The sequence below is a fragment of the Chlorocebus sabaeus genome, chromosome 29 (assembly GCF_047675955.1).
Source record: "Chlorocebus sabaeus isolate Y175 chromosome 29, mChlSab1.0.hap1, whole genome shotgun sequence".
Taxonomy (NCBI): domain Eukaryota; kingdom Metazoa; phylum Chordata; class Mammalia; order Primates; family Cercopithecidae; genus Chlorocebus; species Chlorocebus sabaeus.
The window spans coordinates 18,435,605-18,452,758 of record NC_132932.1 but is presented as its reverse complement, the minus strand read 5'-3'; the positions used below and the strand labels follow the sequence as shown (position 1 = coordinate 18,452,758).

Here is a 17,154-nt window from a genome sequence, read left to right as displayed (position 1 = left end):
ATAAGCCCTCTCCAAACAGGGTCAGCATCCCTCAAGAACTAGTATGCCTAGCTGCTAATCCTTTAGCACCAGTTAAGCTAGGGGTCAAGCCTCCCTACTCCTGGCCTCAGAGGAAGGAACTAGATGATTCTGAATGTAGCTGGCAGCTGCTTGTCTATGTGGACATGAATAGAGTTGTGACAGATCCCTTCCTCTTTGCACTGTTTCAGGCTTCCAACCAGAGGGACACCTTATTGGAGTAACAGGTCTAAGGAAGGGACAGCTCTCCAGTCTTAAACTCACCCCTTGGGAGAAAGAATTTGTCTGATTCTGGGGACTGGGCATGGGGTCACAACCGCTTCCCCTTTCTGATGAGTATCTTCTCCCTACAAAGAGGAGAAATGAGCAGCAAAACTTCTGCCTCTTAAGAACAAAGTCTGCAATATTCCCAGGCTGCTATGACTGAGTTGGAATGTCTAATATGGGGATTCGGTTAAAAAAAAAAAAAAAAATTGTTACTGCACACTGAAACCACCATCTGCAACAATTCTATCGTTATTCAAGTGTACTTTATAATCCTCATCTGCCTGGATTCTCTGCCTCAGTGGGCTCAGACACATCATCTGGGCAGGGAAGAGAGGTGCCACTTACTAAGTGAGATTCCCAAAGTTCCAATGAAGAGTAGAAAGCATGGTGGAACCCTGTGGTCCTAAAAGTCAGTTGCTTCAAATTACCATCATTAGCTTTTGTTTTTACCTTTAAAATTACCTAAAACCAGTTATCTCATAGACCACTAGCTCTCTTCAGTACACTGCCAACCACTTGACTTTCATCTAAGAGCTGCTCCCGACTCGAAGCCAAGAACTAACTGGTCAAAAAGACTTAGAGGAGCCTCAGGCTGTCAGCTCTGGTGACTGAGTGATCAGTCAATGTTCTTGTTGATCATAAAACTGGAAGGCACCATAGAGAGCATCTGATAAACCTCAGCTTTGCTCTTACCTCAGGTCCTCCCATTAAACTAATGAGGGGGCTGCCCTCTAGAGCTCTCATATTGGTACATTCCCTGGATCTCTCTCTTGCTCTCTCAGGACTGACATGCTGGGAAATTCATTCCAGTAAAGTCAATGGGCCATAAACATCTTTAGGATCCTCTTAAAAGCCCTGAACCTTCAAAAAACAAAAAATGAAATACAACACCCCGCTCAATATTGCTCATATAATTTTAGGAAGTCTTAGAGTTTCTCAAGCCCCCCGCCATCCTTTGACCTACTGGTGGAGAACAACCCAGGCTTTTAGTCAAGGACATAACCCTTCTTTAGACAATACTGAATGGATTCAGTTAGAATTTGGACAAGCTCTGGATTGCTCCTTTACTATCATGGATTTGGAATAGAAGTTGCTCTAGTTTGTATTTCTTCCCTGTTTTTCTTCTAGATGTATTTTCTTATCTATTAACGTATATTCCCTTTGATTTGGAGCATTGTTTCTTTCCCCCACCCAATTCATAGGATGGAGTTTCTTGAATTTACTCTTCTCCTGGATGATGAATCAATGCACCAAGATGGCAGGTGGGACCAAGCTCTTCCATTGCTTACAAAAGCATGGGACACCAAGAGTTTGCAAGCAGAATAGAAAAGGGGGCCTTGCAAAATAACTATGTCCACATTCAGGATTGGAGTAGCAATACAGAGTAAGAACAGCTTGGCCTATCTTTCCTGATAAATCATCGGATATGGGATGATTTGCTGTTGGGATGGAATGTTAAAAGAGAATGTAGTTTTTCTTCATCCTTAACTCTGGCAGAGATTGCCAGCTATGCAGTACAATTCATGTTTTTTCTCCTCTATGTAGGACACAGCTATGTTCCATTTCTCAGCCGCCTTTTTAAATAGGAAAGTCATATAACTGGGTTCTTGCCAGGAAAGAAAGTGATTAGTCCCCACTTTCAGGCCAGGTCTATTAACAACATCCCACACACATTCCTTCATGCCAGTTTCTCCTTTTAGCTGGTTGGGACATACATAAATGCCTAGCATGACCAAGGACTCCACACAAGGAAAAGGGTAGAGCTCCATGAGCCTGAATGATGGTGGAGCAGAGGACTACTCCTCCAGTGAATTCACCTACTCATACTGTTATGTGACCTAGAAATGAATTTCTATTTCTGTTGCAAGCATTATATACCTGAGTATCTATTTGTTACAGCAGTTGACTTACCTTAACTAATACATCTAGGTAAGCCTTGTCCATTTGGAAATCGGAGAAAGCATTCATATTTTAGCTCCAATAATTGCTAGGGTTTGAAAATGTCCTCCAAAGATCCTGTGTTGAAACTTTAATCCCCAATGCTACAGTGTTGAGAGGTGAGAACTTTGAGAGGTGATTAATTGGAAGGGCTCTGCCCTCATGAATGGATTAATGGTGTTTTCATGAGAGTGGGTTTGTTATCACAAGAGTGGGTTTATCATAAAAGCAAGTTTGGCCCACTCTTGGTCTCTTGCCATGTGATGTTTTCTGCCATGTTATGACACAGCAAGAAGGCCCTCACTGGATGAGTCCCCTCAATCTTGAACTGCCCAGCCTCCAGAACCATAAGAAATAAATCTCTTTCTTTAATAAATTACCCATTCTGTGGTATTCTGTTATAGCAACACAGAACAGACTAAGACAATAATTAATATTTATTTATTATTGATCATCCTAAGAGCTTTATATTTATTAACTCTTAGTCCTTACAGAAAATGCATATGATAGGGGATATTGGCTCCATTTTACAGTTGAAGGCACAGAAAGGACAGGTAACTTGCCAAAGTTCATACAGTCAGGAACTATAGAAGCAGAGATTCAAACCAAGGCAGTGTGCGTCCAAGAACTTGCAACTTTTCATCTGCTATGGGGATGTGAAGATATCCATAAAATCGAATATTCTTCCCGTAAGATTGGCTTGTTCTAAATGATTCCCACTTCCTAAGGATTACTGTTACTGTCTTTCTAGGAGTTTATGGGAACCCTGACAGAGAATCTCCAGCTTAGAATCCAGTGCCTCACTACCTGCTGCCAGACTTGCTTATGACCCACACCTGTGTGTCCACCTGGATTTTAGCATACTTGCCCCATCATGTCCTAGACACTCAGTTCTGTCTTCTACCAGAACCTAAAGTGGGTCATCCCTGACTCAGACCATCACTCATTTGCCTCCTCTGAACATTCTCCCAGGATAATGAACTGCTTGATTAGATAAGACTTGCTCCTGCTGCCTACTGCTGCATTCCACATCATCTCCAAAGGCTCACCTCCCCTTAGTGAGCATCTGGTTATCTGTCTAGATTTCTCTTGGTCTGGAGTGACCTATTTCCTAATTTCAAATTCCCTTTCTGACTTCATTCATTCATACTTTTATTAGGTGTCTAACAAGTGCCAAGTACTGTCACACAGGACAGCACACAGGTACACAGGACAGCAGGGTGAACAGAAAGGAACACTCCTGGAGCTCTAGATTAGTAGGATCCCATTCCCCCCGAATTCCATTGCTCCCTGATCTCAGTGTATTGACTCCTCTCCCCAAATCAAAACATTTGAAAACATCTGTATTCTGAAATCTCAACCTTCTCCCCTTCAGGACATTCAAAACTTTAATTCTAGATTTGACTATCAGTTTCTTAGTATTCTCTGATGTTCTTAGAAAGATATAGTGGTACCCAAAGCCCGCCCTTGTGAAAGCCAGTGAAAAGGTAATCTTGGAAGCATTGAGTCAGTGATTCATAGAAGGAAAAGGTGTTTGTCATTATGAATGTCTTAAGAAGAGAGAACAAATCGCTCTGGTGCTCTGGTGTGGGAATGTTTGTTTTCTCTCTCTAAATGCGTAACAGGAAATTAGGCAGTTCACCTTTGTAAATCGTTTGCATACCACTTATGCATGAGCCAGATGGTGCCTCTTCGTTTTAATAAATTAAGAATGAAAAAGAAAGACTATAAGGAGGAGTTTATCTCCATCTCTCCCCCTGCCCTTATATGCACATTCTGGAATCTGCACTGGGCAGGCAAGCACGCGTGCACGCACGTACGCGCACACACACACACATACACACACACACACAGGCCTGGATTATCTGCACTTAGTGGTATTAGGCATAAGAAGCTGACAAACTCTTAGGCCAAACAGATTTCAGTAACCAGTGACAGCAGAGAGGTACAAACCTGCCCGGGGATATCATCTCACAGAGAGAATCCTTCACAGTATTCTCGCTATCTGACAAATCAGGGCATTTCCCCCAAGGCCTCAGCCAATGTATACTGAACAAAAAAGTTTTACATAAATCACCCAAATGTGGCCTTAGCTCTAGGATTCATGAGCAAGACCCTATAAACATTTATGAGTCGAAGAGGCAAGTATTGATGACCCAGTATTTCTATACATGTTGAAACCTGAAGAAAGACATTTTCCTGAGGTGGTCAATGCAAAGATCCTACTTCTTTGGAGCAGCTGCGTGATCCAGTTTATCTTCTAGTGGTCAGGGAGTCCCTCTCTCTGTCCCAGGAACTGCATATGGAAATAAAATTATCCACAGAGTTGTCTTGGCTTGGATGTGAGGGGAACTAGTAAGATCATGTAAATAAGAGCTTATTCAGTAAGTATTGTATTACAGGCTCTTTATACAAATTAACTTGCTTAACATCAGCACAACTCTGTCGAGTGAATATTTTTGTTCTCACTTTAACGATAGAAAAATTGAACAGAGGTTGGGGAAAATGCATTCAGGTTACATGGTTGCTAATGGTGGTTGCACATTAGGATTGAACACAGGTAAGATTAGGCCTAAATCCAAGAATTCCATTGTCATTCCAATGTCTTCCAATATGAATAATAAGGCTTCAGGGTTCATTTTGATGAGACTTCAGGCAAATCTACTTCTGCCTTTCATTTTACAGAAAAGTAGGGAACGAAGAGTGGTGTATACAATAGGACACTGTGAGTAAGTGAACAGCAAGATATTCCACAAGCTAGTCTTTAAATATCTCATCAGTAGAATACACAGATTTCCAATGGTGTGTTGTGTTTTTACTGTAAGAGTTATCCTTTTTTGTTCAAACTTCCTTGGGACCAAAAATATACATTTCAAGCTAGCTGGCCTTGGCTAACATCGCCCTTAGAACTCGTGAAGAAGGAATTGAGGTTACCTGTAGTGTGTGCATATTCCCACCTCACTCTCCCTTCCTTAAATTCTAATCTACCCTAGCACCCACAGAAATTAGATAGATGTATTCCTTGCAGCCCTTTAAGTCATAAAGAGCAACAGTTCACAGTTGTTAAAGCAAGGGCAAAGAAACATCAATTGGGGATGTGATCTTTTTATTTTCTGTTTTTCCTCTTTTAAACCAGATTCAGTAAATATTAAGTGCACATCTAGAAGTAAGTTTGAAGGGCCAGTTAGCACATTCTGGTCAGACATGGTTTCCCGAGACTCTAGTGAGGTCAGTAGTTATCAGCTTGGCATAATCAAACATCTGCCTTTCACAGAGAAAAACAATGAGCCATCCCTTGTTTTCATCAACACCAACACAGATCTGAGCACAGTCAGACAGACCAGCAAACCCCATTAAACAAAATGGAAAGGCAATTAAACGGTGCCAGCTCCAGCCAGACTCTAAGAAATCTATGACCCATGCCCCTCTTAGTAACCACACCAATGCCTCTCTTGGAAATGAATGAAAAATATGGTCTAGACACTAAGGAGAGACTCCTCTTCGATATTTTCTGGCAGGTCTTCCCTGGCCATCAGTCTGTGACTACTGCCACATCATGCCCCCTTTTCCACACCTGGGGATACTGGACAGGACAGGTGACTAGAGAAGCTGCCCAGCTTGCTGTGGACACTCTATGCTTTATCTTATATTCTCTCATGACAGTACATCATCTGCCATTCTTTGGTTGTACCACAAACAAGTCACTTTCCAACCACAAAGGTCATTTCTCAAATATTCCATTTTTCTCCAAACTACTGCTAAAATGAAGTGTCTTTACTGATCTGTTTTAATGTCTGAGTGATCTCATTTAGGCCATCAGAAACATCCAGATAGAACTGATCTGCACCCACTTCAAATTCCCAGCCTCTGGTCCACCATGCTCAGGCCAACAGGACAATCATATCTATTTGACTCATGGTATGATCACTCACTTCTCCAAAGATGAGACAAATGGCTGCCATGATCCTGGCTATAGACTGAACGTTTGGGCAACCCCTAAATTCATATGTTGAAACCTAAGCACCAAGGTAATGGTGTTAGGAAGTGAGGCCTTTGGGAAGTGACTAGGTTACGAGGGCAATGTATTCATATGGAAGAGTTGCCAGAGAGATCTCTTAACCCTTCTGCCATGTGAAGAAGACACAGCAAGAAGATGGCCATCTCTGAATGAGGAAGCAGTACCAGACAATGAATTTGTTTGCACCTTGATCTGGGAATTCCCATCCTCCAGAACCATGAGAAATAAACTTCAGTTTTTTGTAACCTATCCTGTTTGTGGTATTTGTTATAACAGCCGAAAAGGAATAAGACATCCCTTGGCCTCCAAAACATTGTCCCACACTCTCCTTATAACATCCATCCAAACTCCTCTTCTTTTTGATGTCCCAGAAATAGATTTTCTGTTTTTTGTTTGTTTGTTTGTTTTGTTTTGTTTTTTAAGACACAGTCTCACTCTGTCACCCAGGCTGGAGTGCAATGATGTGACCTTGACTCACTGCAACCTCCACCCCCCAGGTTCAAGCAATTCTCCTCTTTCAGCCTCCTGAATAGCTGGGACTACAGGCACATGCCAGCACGCCCAGCTAATTTTTGTATTTTTTAGTAGAGACAAGGTTTCACCATGTTGGCTAGGCTGATCTTGAACTCCTGACTTCGTGATCCACCCACTTCGGCCTCCCAAAGTGCTGGGATTACAGGCATGAGCCACTGTGCCCAGCCTTGGATCTTCTGTATTTTTTAGCAATCTGCCCTCAATCCGTTTGCAGAAGTTATCTCTGTGTCTCAGGTTGCACTCATATTTCCCCTTGCTGAGATAAGTGACACTCATGGCCATTCATTCTTTCCCTGGAAATAATAACACTATCAGAATTAGTCAATAATCCATGGGAAAAAAGACTCCCAAACACTCAGGGAAAAAAAGATTCTGGGAGCAAAATAAGACTCTTGTTAATGTAAAGCAGATGACTATATGAAGGTAAAACTAAGCAGGATGGCTCTTCTCACAATCAGAAGTTTTTCTAGGATCTAACCTGTCCTCTCTCCAAAGTTGGCTACAGATAACGCTTCCTTTCCTCATCTGTTCTAGCCCATTTGGATAATACTCAGCAATATGTTAGCCATCTTTATTACTTTACTTAGGTTTCCTCTTCTCATCAAGATCTACCTTTGGAAACAAGGTAATTCTTAAATAGTCACAAGATAATTTCAGAAAATAAAATGTGTCATGGATGAGGCTAGATCTGGGACTGGGTAGGGAGACATTAAACATAGTACCAAGTTGGGTGTGTCTGTGTGTGTGTTTGGGCACATACATATACATGTATGAGTATGTTTACATGAAGAATGAGTATTGGAGCACGTAAGAACACAATGCATATGTTATTGCAATGTACAGATTACAGTTCAGTTAAATGTCCAAGAAGAAAGGAGGAGTGGGCAATTGAGAACATGCTAAACAAGTATATCAAGATGCAAGAGAGGCCAAAAGATTACTGTTGAGTGCATGTCTGGGCATGGGTGTATATATGTGTGTGCCAGAGTGACAGGGTTAATGGACAATCAAAAAGACATGTAAGCAAGGCGCTAGCTCTGTGACTGAGTCCTGCAACTGGGAAAGTCACCTTACCCTGTAATAATCCGTGCTGTAGACATCTCTGGACATGCCGAAGTCCCCAATCTTCACTAGCAGATTCGCTCCAACCAGACAGTTCCTGGTGGCCAGGTCTCGGTGCACAAAGTGCTGGGAGGCCAGGTACACCATACCCGAGGCAATCTGACTGGCGATGTGGAGCATTTGGGAGAGCCCCAGCTCACCCTTGGCCTGGCGTGGCTGTCCATCCACAAGGATCATTGCATCTGGCCCATGGGCCCTGCAAGAGCGTGGGGAGAAGGGAGGGGGCAGAGAGAAATCAGGAGATCAAGGAGAAAGACCTTCCTGGGTCCCTGGCCTCTGGAATGCCCCACAGAAATAAACAAAATTTCCCCTTCCGTCCTGCCTATGGCCTATTTTTATCTGCCCCAAATTAGATTATGTACATGTGGGTATGGGTGAAACTCCACAACCAGATTCTGACTAAGATGAGAGCAGACATACTCAAATGGAAGAGGGAATACACCTACTCTTTTTAATATTTCACTGCTTCCTAGGGTTTTAACAGTGCTAGATGTCTATTATAGAATAATTAGCAAAACAACAAATAACTCTGCCATAGCCCTTACTATGCGCTCTGATTGTTTTAAATATTGTAATTCACTCAACTTTCCCACCCCAATTTTGAAATAAAGAAATTGAGGCACAAAATGATGAGATCGCTCAGCCAAAGTCCCAGAGGTTCAGAATGGCCATATGTGAAATCAGGAAGTAGGATCTGAAACCAGACATGTGACTATAAAAAGAGAGCTTCTAAAAGGAGCATTGGGGGTGCTTGTTCCAAGATTCCCTGGCCCCGCACCCCAGGATTCTGATTGGCTAAGTGAGCTTGCTCATTTGCATTTCCCACTAGCTCCCAGGGCTGATGCTGGCAGTTCACGCTCAGTGGCACTGGGACACTCTTAACCACTCCACTACACTGCTTAGCACTGGGTAACTTATAGCCTTAGCAGTACACAGTGGAGAGTGCCTCTGACCTTGAAGCATGGGTCTGGGATACCCCCAGAACCCATTCCATCCCAAATCAAGGCCCAAATTTGTTATTCTAACACCTTACCTAGTCATATCAGTCACTTTTAGTGTTCACTCTTTTCTCTAGAAAGCCCAGTGAGCCATAACCATACCCAGGGCCCTTATTTATGAAGTTGTGGACTAAGAAGCCCTGGTGTGCAGCAAGGCCTCTGCCTGCTTTACTGCTTCTCTGATTTCCTCTGAAAAGCACCATTAAGTATGAGCACATCCCTTTTGCTGTCTCCGGTGGGCTCTGCCTACCTCACCCCTCAGAAGGAGGAAGGCTGCATCAGCTCTCAAGGAAGAGGGGTCAGCAGAGAAGCCCTCCCTTCTGTCTACCTAAAAGTGCAATCCAGCCTGCCTCTCAACACCACCAATGTGGAGATGTGAGAGCAGGCAGGGTCAACCTGCGGGTCACGGAGGCTGTGTTTGTGAGAGAAGCCAACAGGATGCCTCCCAGGAAGGGTTGGCACGGCCTGTTGCTAAGAGCTTCTGGCCTCAGAGAATTCTTTAGAAGTTCACCCTTGACTGATAGTGCCTAGGAAGACAGATTAATGGAAGCTACTGGGAATCTGGTCAGTAGTGGAGGCTAAAGTTCAGATTTTGCTGCAAGATTGCCCCAGGAAGACTGTCGAGCTTTGATTTAGATAGACTCCCCCATGCTGTCTTCAGGAAGGGATCCCATAGAGACATAGAGGTCTTCAGAGTGTCAGCAAGTCCTTGTAGAAGGTCCCACATGAGCGCATTCCCCATGCTGTCTGCTGTGGAGAAGGCAAAGCACTGGCACTGCCCCTCACCTTATATACTTCTTTCTGTTTCTCTTGCACTCCTTTTCCTTTTCATCTTACTTTCTGCTTCTCCCACTCCTTACCTTTACTCCAGGCTCTCACTCTTTATCTCCCTTCTACTATCTTCTTTCTCTTCCCTTTTATCATGCATGACAGTAGTGCAGAGGTACCTAGGAGCTCTCCTTAACCCTGCTGGTGGCTCTTGGGGCTGGAGGTACTGCTGAATGTAAGGATACGGTGTGGTGAAAAGTAGGGCATGCCCCTTGGGCTCCAGGGGAACAAAAGGACAGGGTGAGGCTATTCTGAATATTGAGAAAAGGTGTTGCCTAAATTAGAAGTTACCATGGTTCACAATTCTCTTAAGATAGTAATAGTAATAACTTTAACAGTAGCTACCATTGGTTGATCACTGAACTACTTGCAAAACTTGTCTAAGCATTATACATACACAGTCATTTAATACTCATAGCAACAACCCCGTGAAGCAGTTATTAATAGTCATGTTTTCTAGGAGAGAAAATTAAGATTTAATAATGTGCTCCAATTTGCAACTAAGATGTGACAAATCCAAGATATGAACCCAAATCTGTCTTATGCTAAAGACAAAGTTCTCCAGGAAAGGAATCCATTTCATTGTGAATCCAGGTTTAGAAGGCTTCGAACATCCCACAAATACTTTCATTTCCTTCAGGGCCATTTTTGCAGAAACCTCACTCATAAGCAGAGCTCCAGAGAGTCCTCCATTCCATTGCCTGGTACTAACTCATTTATTTGCCCCTCAAAACCACAACACCCTATTGAATGTCCCATGTCAAGAGGATGCTTAGCAGTTTTTGGTGAGTGGGCTAGAGCCTCCTATAATTTACATTTGAACTTTCAGCCACAGAGTTCAATGAGATTCAAATTGTGGCGGTGGCAGAGGCCACACCTTAAGTATACAGGGCCTATGTGTTTAACCTGTTTCTTGGGGCCTTGGGTTCCACAGACCTTCACACGGCTGTTCCTTCCATATCTGGGCACTGTTTGGAAGTGGTATCTGCAGACGGCAGAGGAGTCCTAACTCTGCACTAGCGATGAGATGCTGTCTTCTCTGGAGAAGTGAGAGCCACCCTTGAAACTTCATCCAGAACTTCTGGCTGGAGTTCCAGTCTCTTACCAGTCACATTAAGAGCCTTCCAAGTCCAGAGGATCTTGTTCCAGGCTCGGAGAAACCCTTCTTACAACAAATCCTTTCTTTTTAGAATAGTACTATCCAATAGAACCTTCTATTGATGGAAATGTTTATACTGTGCTTCCCTGTATGGTAAAAACTAGCCACATATGACTAACAAGTACTTGGCTAGTGTAACCAAGGAACTAGTACGACTGAATTTTTAAATCTTATTGAACTTTAATTAATGTAAATCTAAATTTAAATGGCATAGGTGGCCACTGTACTGAACAGCACAGTTCTAGAATTAGCCTGAAGAAAATCAATCCCCTTTTTGTTTCAACCATCTCTGCCACCTGATGAATTGTAACCTTGGACCTTCTTACTCAACATCAAAAAGTCTCTAGCAGGAAGGATTCCAGGAGGGGTGTAAGATACTAGCCTCACTTTGCAAGGGAGAAACTTAAGGCACAAAGGGAGAAAGCTATTTGCAGCATCAGAGAAGGGTGGCCCTAGAATCTTGGAGTTGTAAACCACAGGCTGTGGGGCTTCCAGACTCCTCCTGGACCTATTCCAGACCCTGATCTTCTCAGTCCATTTTGGAATGAGGAAGAAGAGTATAGGATACTTACCATAGCATCCTCAACTTGTTTTCCCTACAAACCGGGGACAAAGGCCTGAACCTGACTGCTAAGGAGATGATGTATAGTAATGAGTGTATTCATCCAATTTCTCATCCTGAGAGGTAAGTGTTTAGAAGGGGTAGTACAATTTCTGGCTCCAGGGAAAACCCCAAGAGCTCGGTGGGACTGGGGTCAGGTGCAGGGGAAGACAATCCTTCCTTACCTGAGGAACTTATTCAGGTCTCCATGCTTCATGTACTCAAAGACCATGATGAGGGGGTCCCCATCGCCACACACTCCATAGAACTTGACAATGTGCTCATGCTGCAGGTTGGTGAGCAGCTCGGCCTCCCTCTGGAAATCCTTCCGGGCAGCCAGGGTGGGATCCTTCAGGGCCTAGGAACAATGCAGGACACAGGCGTTTGGCAACTACAGGGCAGGGGGCTGTCTTTTCTACTCCTGGAAAGAAACTGGCCCCACACACCACTGGGCTACCAATAAATATGAATCTAAATGGAATTTAAAGACAATGAAGCTCAATCTTAACTATGAGGCCTGACTCCTTCCTCCTCCAGCACTTTGATCCCTGCAGAAATAGAAACTCACTCTCTGACATCCACATCCTATGCACTCTCCAGTGATTTCAAACTCTGTTCATCACAGAGCCGTGGGCTTCCACTGGTGAGTGTACATGGCAGCTGGAGGGGCTGTGAGGAGGAAAGCCTGGCAAAAGCCCCTGATCTTAAGGTTTTCTTTGGAGAAACTGTCCCACAGTTAGAATAAACAGTGTGAAAACCACTGCCCCAATGCTTAACTTTGTGAATTAGTCACATGCTCATAGCCTACTAGAAACTGGGCATGCAACACAATAAAGTCTCCTTGTCTTTTGGAGTCCTTGTTTTTAGATTGTGAAGGTATCTACATTTGCAGTGGGGAGTGAGAACTTTGACCTCTGGAAGGCACCTGTGTTCTCCCAATAGGGGTTTGGAGGAAGCAATAGGGTGGGAAGAGTGGGGCGGCAGCTACAGAAATGGCAATTAGTGGACAGAAATCTCAGATACACTCAGGGCCAGGCAGAGTCCTACAAAGTCCTAGTGCAGGATGGAAAGGAGCATCTGGGGGCCACCAGAATGCCACCATTCAGTCTCTGTCAGGGCGAAAACTCAAGTGTGCGAAATAGGTGCAAACTAGGCCACTTCCTGTAGGGCCAAGGAGGATGAATATACCCAGGTAGATTGTAAGTTGTACATGTGGATTTCCCAGCACCAGAAGGGGACTACAAGACCAAAGACAAAGCCTTTGAGCACATCTGAAGGACTTTGGTTACGGCACTGCCATGGGCACAGCAATGCTGGCTAGGTGGACAATGGTCTGTGAAGAGGAGGGGCCCTTTCTGCACGAGGAACAGCTTATGCAGGTGGGCACCCCTATTTCTCCCTATGAGGCCAGAAGGCAAATGGGGCCAAACATTCAGTTGCTTCAACTGACACACTTTAGTAACCTCAATAGACACAACACAAGGCAATGAGGAAGTGAGTGTAACATTGGCTCACCATTTTCAGGGGAGTGACCATCTAGACAGACTAGAGATTGCTTTGCACTTTCTCTGCTAGGCATCTGGCTTTTTCAGGCTGACAGGTCCTATAGATCACGCAAGTGCCAAAACATCTCCCTCACCAGACATCTTTCTCCTGTTCCTGCAGCCCCATTATCTGAAATCTGTAGGGCTTCCTTGGTTCTAGCACTGCAGTAGTGTGAATACGCCAAAAGAGATGTATCTAGGGGGTCCATCAAACCTCTCAGCCCTTAGCACACATTAGAAATGATGGACTGTTAGCATGAAAGGAGCCCTAGACATCATCTACTCCTACCTGCTCATTTCTGGAGTTGGAGAAACTGAGGCTGAGCCTGTCCAGGAATCAGCTCACATTCACACTAATTAAATGACAGACACTTAGAGTTTGACTGGACCTCAGTACTCTCCTTGTGGACCTCACAGTGCCCCAAAGTTCAGTAGCAATGCCTCTAGGGTCATCAAGTGGAGGTGTGGTCTTCCAGCCAGAGATGAAGCCCCTTTCAACTTCAACCAGCACTACCTTCATTCTTTTTAAAATTTGAAGGCTTCATAAAAATATTGCTTGATTAAATAAATCTACGGCTGACAAAAATGTTGAAAGTTATCTAGCATAACTTTCCCATTTTACAGATGAGATAACTGGGGTTCAGGATGGGGAAGTAACTTGCCAAAGATCACGTAACAAGTAACAGCTTGGGTCTGGCGCCCAGGACACTTTCCTGCCCAGCACCCCTGCCTGAATTAATTTTTGGGATAAATTAGTCACTAGGCAGCTCCCCAAGAGAATGGTGGGCAGAGGAATAAAAGGATGTGAAAGTATAGAGGAGACGGTCAGGAAAGGGGTGTGGCGTTGGCTGCCAGCAGAGTGGCTGGGCCCAGTGAAGGTGCCAGGCTTGAGGATAGGGCAAGGACATTTGATCAGCCCATTGCTGATTTTTACCAGACCTGATTCTATGTGTTCTCCACTTCAGCTCTGGCTGATTGCTCTGCGAAGCTACCTAACAACAAACGAATAGGATGTAATGTCCACCTACAACCAGAACAAAGACATTTGAGAAGTCAGAGAGTCATGGTGAGAGACAGTCTCTCCTAGGGACCTAGCTCCCAGCAGCAGCCATGAGCTGAATGGGCTAGGTCATGGGTATTGGATGATGCAGAGTGATTTATTTGTGAAGAAGAAGAAGAAGAAGAAGAAGAAGAAGAAGAAGAAGAAGAAGAAGAAGAAGAAGAAGAAGAAGAAGAAGAAGAAGAAGAAGAAGAAGAAGAGAAAGAGGAAGAGGAAGAAGAGGAGGAGGAAGAAGAGGAGGAGGAGGAGGAGGAAGAAGAAGAAGAAGAAGAAGAAGAAGAAGAAGAAGAAGAAGAAGAAGAAGAAGAAGAAGAAGAAGAAGAAGAAGAAGAAGAAGAAGAAGAAGAAGAAGAAGAAGAGGAGGAGGAGGAGGAGGAAGAAGAAGAAGGAGAAGGAGGAGGAGGAGGAGGAGAAGGAGAAGAGGAAGAGGAAGAGGAAGAGGAAGGAGAAGGAGAAGGAGGAGAAGAAGAAGAAGAAGAAGAAGAAGAAGAAGAAGAAGAAGAAGAAGAAGAAGAAGAAGAAGAAGAAGAAGAAGAAGAAGAGGAGGAGGAGGAGGAGGAGGAGGAGGAGGAGGAAGAAGAAGAAGAAGAGGAAGAAGAAGGAGAAGGAGAAGGAGGAGGAGGAGAAGGAGAAGGGGAAGAGGAAGAGGAAGGAGAAGGAGAAGGAGAAGGAGAAGAAGAAGAACCCAGCGTGGGTGGGATGGGAGAATATAAAGATTTATGTTGAATGCTGGATTTTTGAGAGGGAAAAGTAGATCAAATTTAGGGCCAGTCAAACGGCCTCTCTCCATCTCTTTAAATCATTCTCTCCCACAGTCTGGACGTCAGTGACAGCCCTGGGATATTTCTATTCTCAGCTCTCAAGCAGCACCAGCCAGCGCCCCCCTAGGCTGGCACCCAGCACTGTAAGGCAGAGATGGGTTCCTCATTCGGGAGATGAACACAAAGCAACCGCCATCACTTTCAGTCTTCCACATCCCTTCTCCATGCTTTCAAAGTGGGCTTTCCAGCTCTTGAGTCAAACCTGAAGTTCTTACCTAATTGACCAAGTGTGGGGTATGGCAACTAGGGTTGGGAGCTGCCAGTGACCCTGTCCCCACGTATTGATGCAATTAGAACAGAGGTGACAGGGGAGAATAATGAGGAGGGAAATAGGGCCAGTGACTCTCTGGCCCCTCTCAGTGGGGTCCACATTTAATATCTTCATGGCTGGGAAACCTCAAAATGGGTCACCAGTCAGTGGCATGGGAAGAACCGATTTATCATAGCCATCAACGGTCAGTGTAGAGACATGCATCTTGCCAAGAGGTCTCTGAAGCTGGGGAAGTTCCTGGCTCAGTCCTTTGTATGGTATCTTTAGTACAAAAAGGAGAGCTAGAATTTGCCCTCCTTCTCTCCCTCTCTTTCTTTCAAAGTTTGCGGACATTTCCGTTTCTTATCTTCCCCTCAACACGCACCAGCTGTCATGTCCACTCTGCCTTGGGGAGAGGGTTTCAGTAAGGCTGTTTATTTGGATGGAAGGAAAATAGGCTAGATGGCAAGAACACAACCTTTCAACAGCTCCCAACTCTTCCTGGGTCATTCAGCATCTTCATGTCGTCCAAACCCTGCTGCCCTCCAACTTACTGTCTTTTTTTTTTAGGGGGAGATATTTCAAAGGATGTTCAGTTTCAGATTTCGTTGATATCCTGAAATTCATTTTTATGATATATATATGATATACACACATTCCTAAATGTTCTAAATCCTAAGTGGTCAAACACACACACAAACATACACACACACGCACATCAATCAACCCCCTTTCATTATAAAATCATCTTTCTTTTACTGACTCGAAATCCACTGCCACTTCCTTTGGGTAACAGTCTCACACAACTCTACCAGGAAAAGAAGATGGGTAGTTATTACATACAGGAGTGCCCCTCTCTCATCTGTCTTCCTGGCTTAAAACTGGCCATTGGCTTCCCAGTGTTTATAGGATAAAATCCAAACTCCTTAACACAGTCATGGACTTTGTTAGGTCTGGTCTCCCCATCTCTCTTTGCCTCCTCTCATCGCACACACTCCTCCCACCTCATTTATTACACTTCAGTCTCATGACCTTTCCGTACCCTCCAAGATTTTCTCTGTCTCAGGGCCTTTGGTGCTCCTTTGGCCAGAAAACTCTCCACTGAACTGTGTCTACATGACAGCCCAGATTAGTTGGCACTGCCTATGGCCTCTGCAGAGCATGAGATCCTGAATACTCCCTGCTAGCTGGATACCTAGGGAAATACTTCTGTCCCACAGAGGGGTTTACCAAGAGTTGTCTGTGATTGTTCCCAAACTCATTCATGACAACTAAACCTGCTAATGTAATTACTTAATGTAATTAAATGCTCTAGAAACCAACGAAATATGAGTGTATATTGGGGAGTTTTTATGGAAGCTAGGATGAATGCTTTTTAAAAAACCTGCTAAAGGTCGGTGGTTAAAAATACTGTTAAGAGTAGAAGGAAAAAGCATAAAAACATAGGGAAAACAGTAAAAATCTGACATTCTGCACTCAGATTGTTTCACAAATGTTTTAAGCTCCTGCTTCAATTTAAAGTAATTGAAAGTGGAAACTGTGACTACTCAAAACAAAAACCAAAACACCCTTCAAGCCAAAAGGAACCCAAAAGCTGAAGTTCAGATATATTGGAAGAAATATAATGCTAAATCCAAATGACTAATATTAGCAAAAACCAGGACATAAATTTCCTGAAGATAAATCAATTTTATTAGAATAGCTCAAAAAGATTTTTAAATAAGTAAATGCTCAAAAAGAGTGAAGAAATACATTTTCTAAAGAAAACAAGAAGGCATGCCACAAGAAGGGGGAGAAATAAAATTAAGGTAACAAAATTAAGAACCGATTAGATATCTTGGAAATAAAATATATGGTCATTGAAGTGAAAACAAAAACCTCCACAGACAGGAAAAGCTCTAGACCAGATAAAACCACATGAAGAATTCGTGAATTAGAAGACCACTGAGGTTCACCCAGGACACAGTATGAAATGACAGAGAAGGAAAAAAGGAAA

General features: G+C 43.7%; 1 protein-coding gene across 5 annotated transcripts in view; it reads right to left on the bottom strand.

Annotated features, from left to right (window-relative positions):
* Positions 1 to 17,154, bottom strand: part of NTRK3 (neurotrophic receptor tyrosine kinase 3) — a 402,674-nt gene that overhangs the window by 62,045 nt on the left and 323,475 nt on the right. For all 5 annotated transcript variants that reach the window (XM_037987726.2, XM_037987720.2, XM_037987721.2 and 2 more), the window contains 2 exons: positions 11,669 to 11,841; positions 7,850 to 8,093 (listed from right to left, as the gene is read on the bottom strand). In XM_037987726.2, coding sequence (XP_037843654.2) covers positions 7,850 to 8,093; positions 11,669 to 11,841 — 417 coding nt within the window. The remainder of the gene's footprint in view (positions 1 to 7,849; positions 8,094 to 11,668; positions 11,842 to 17,154) is intronic.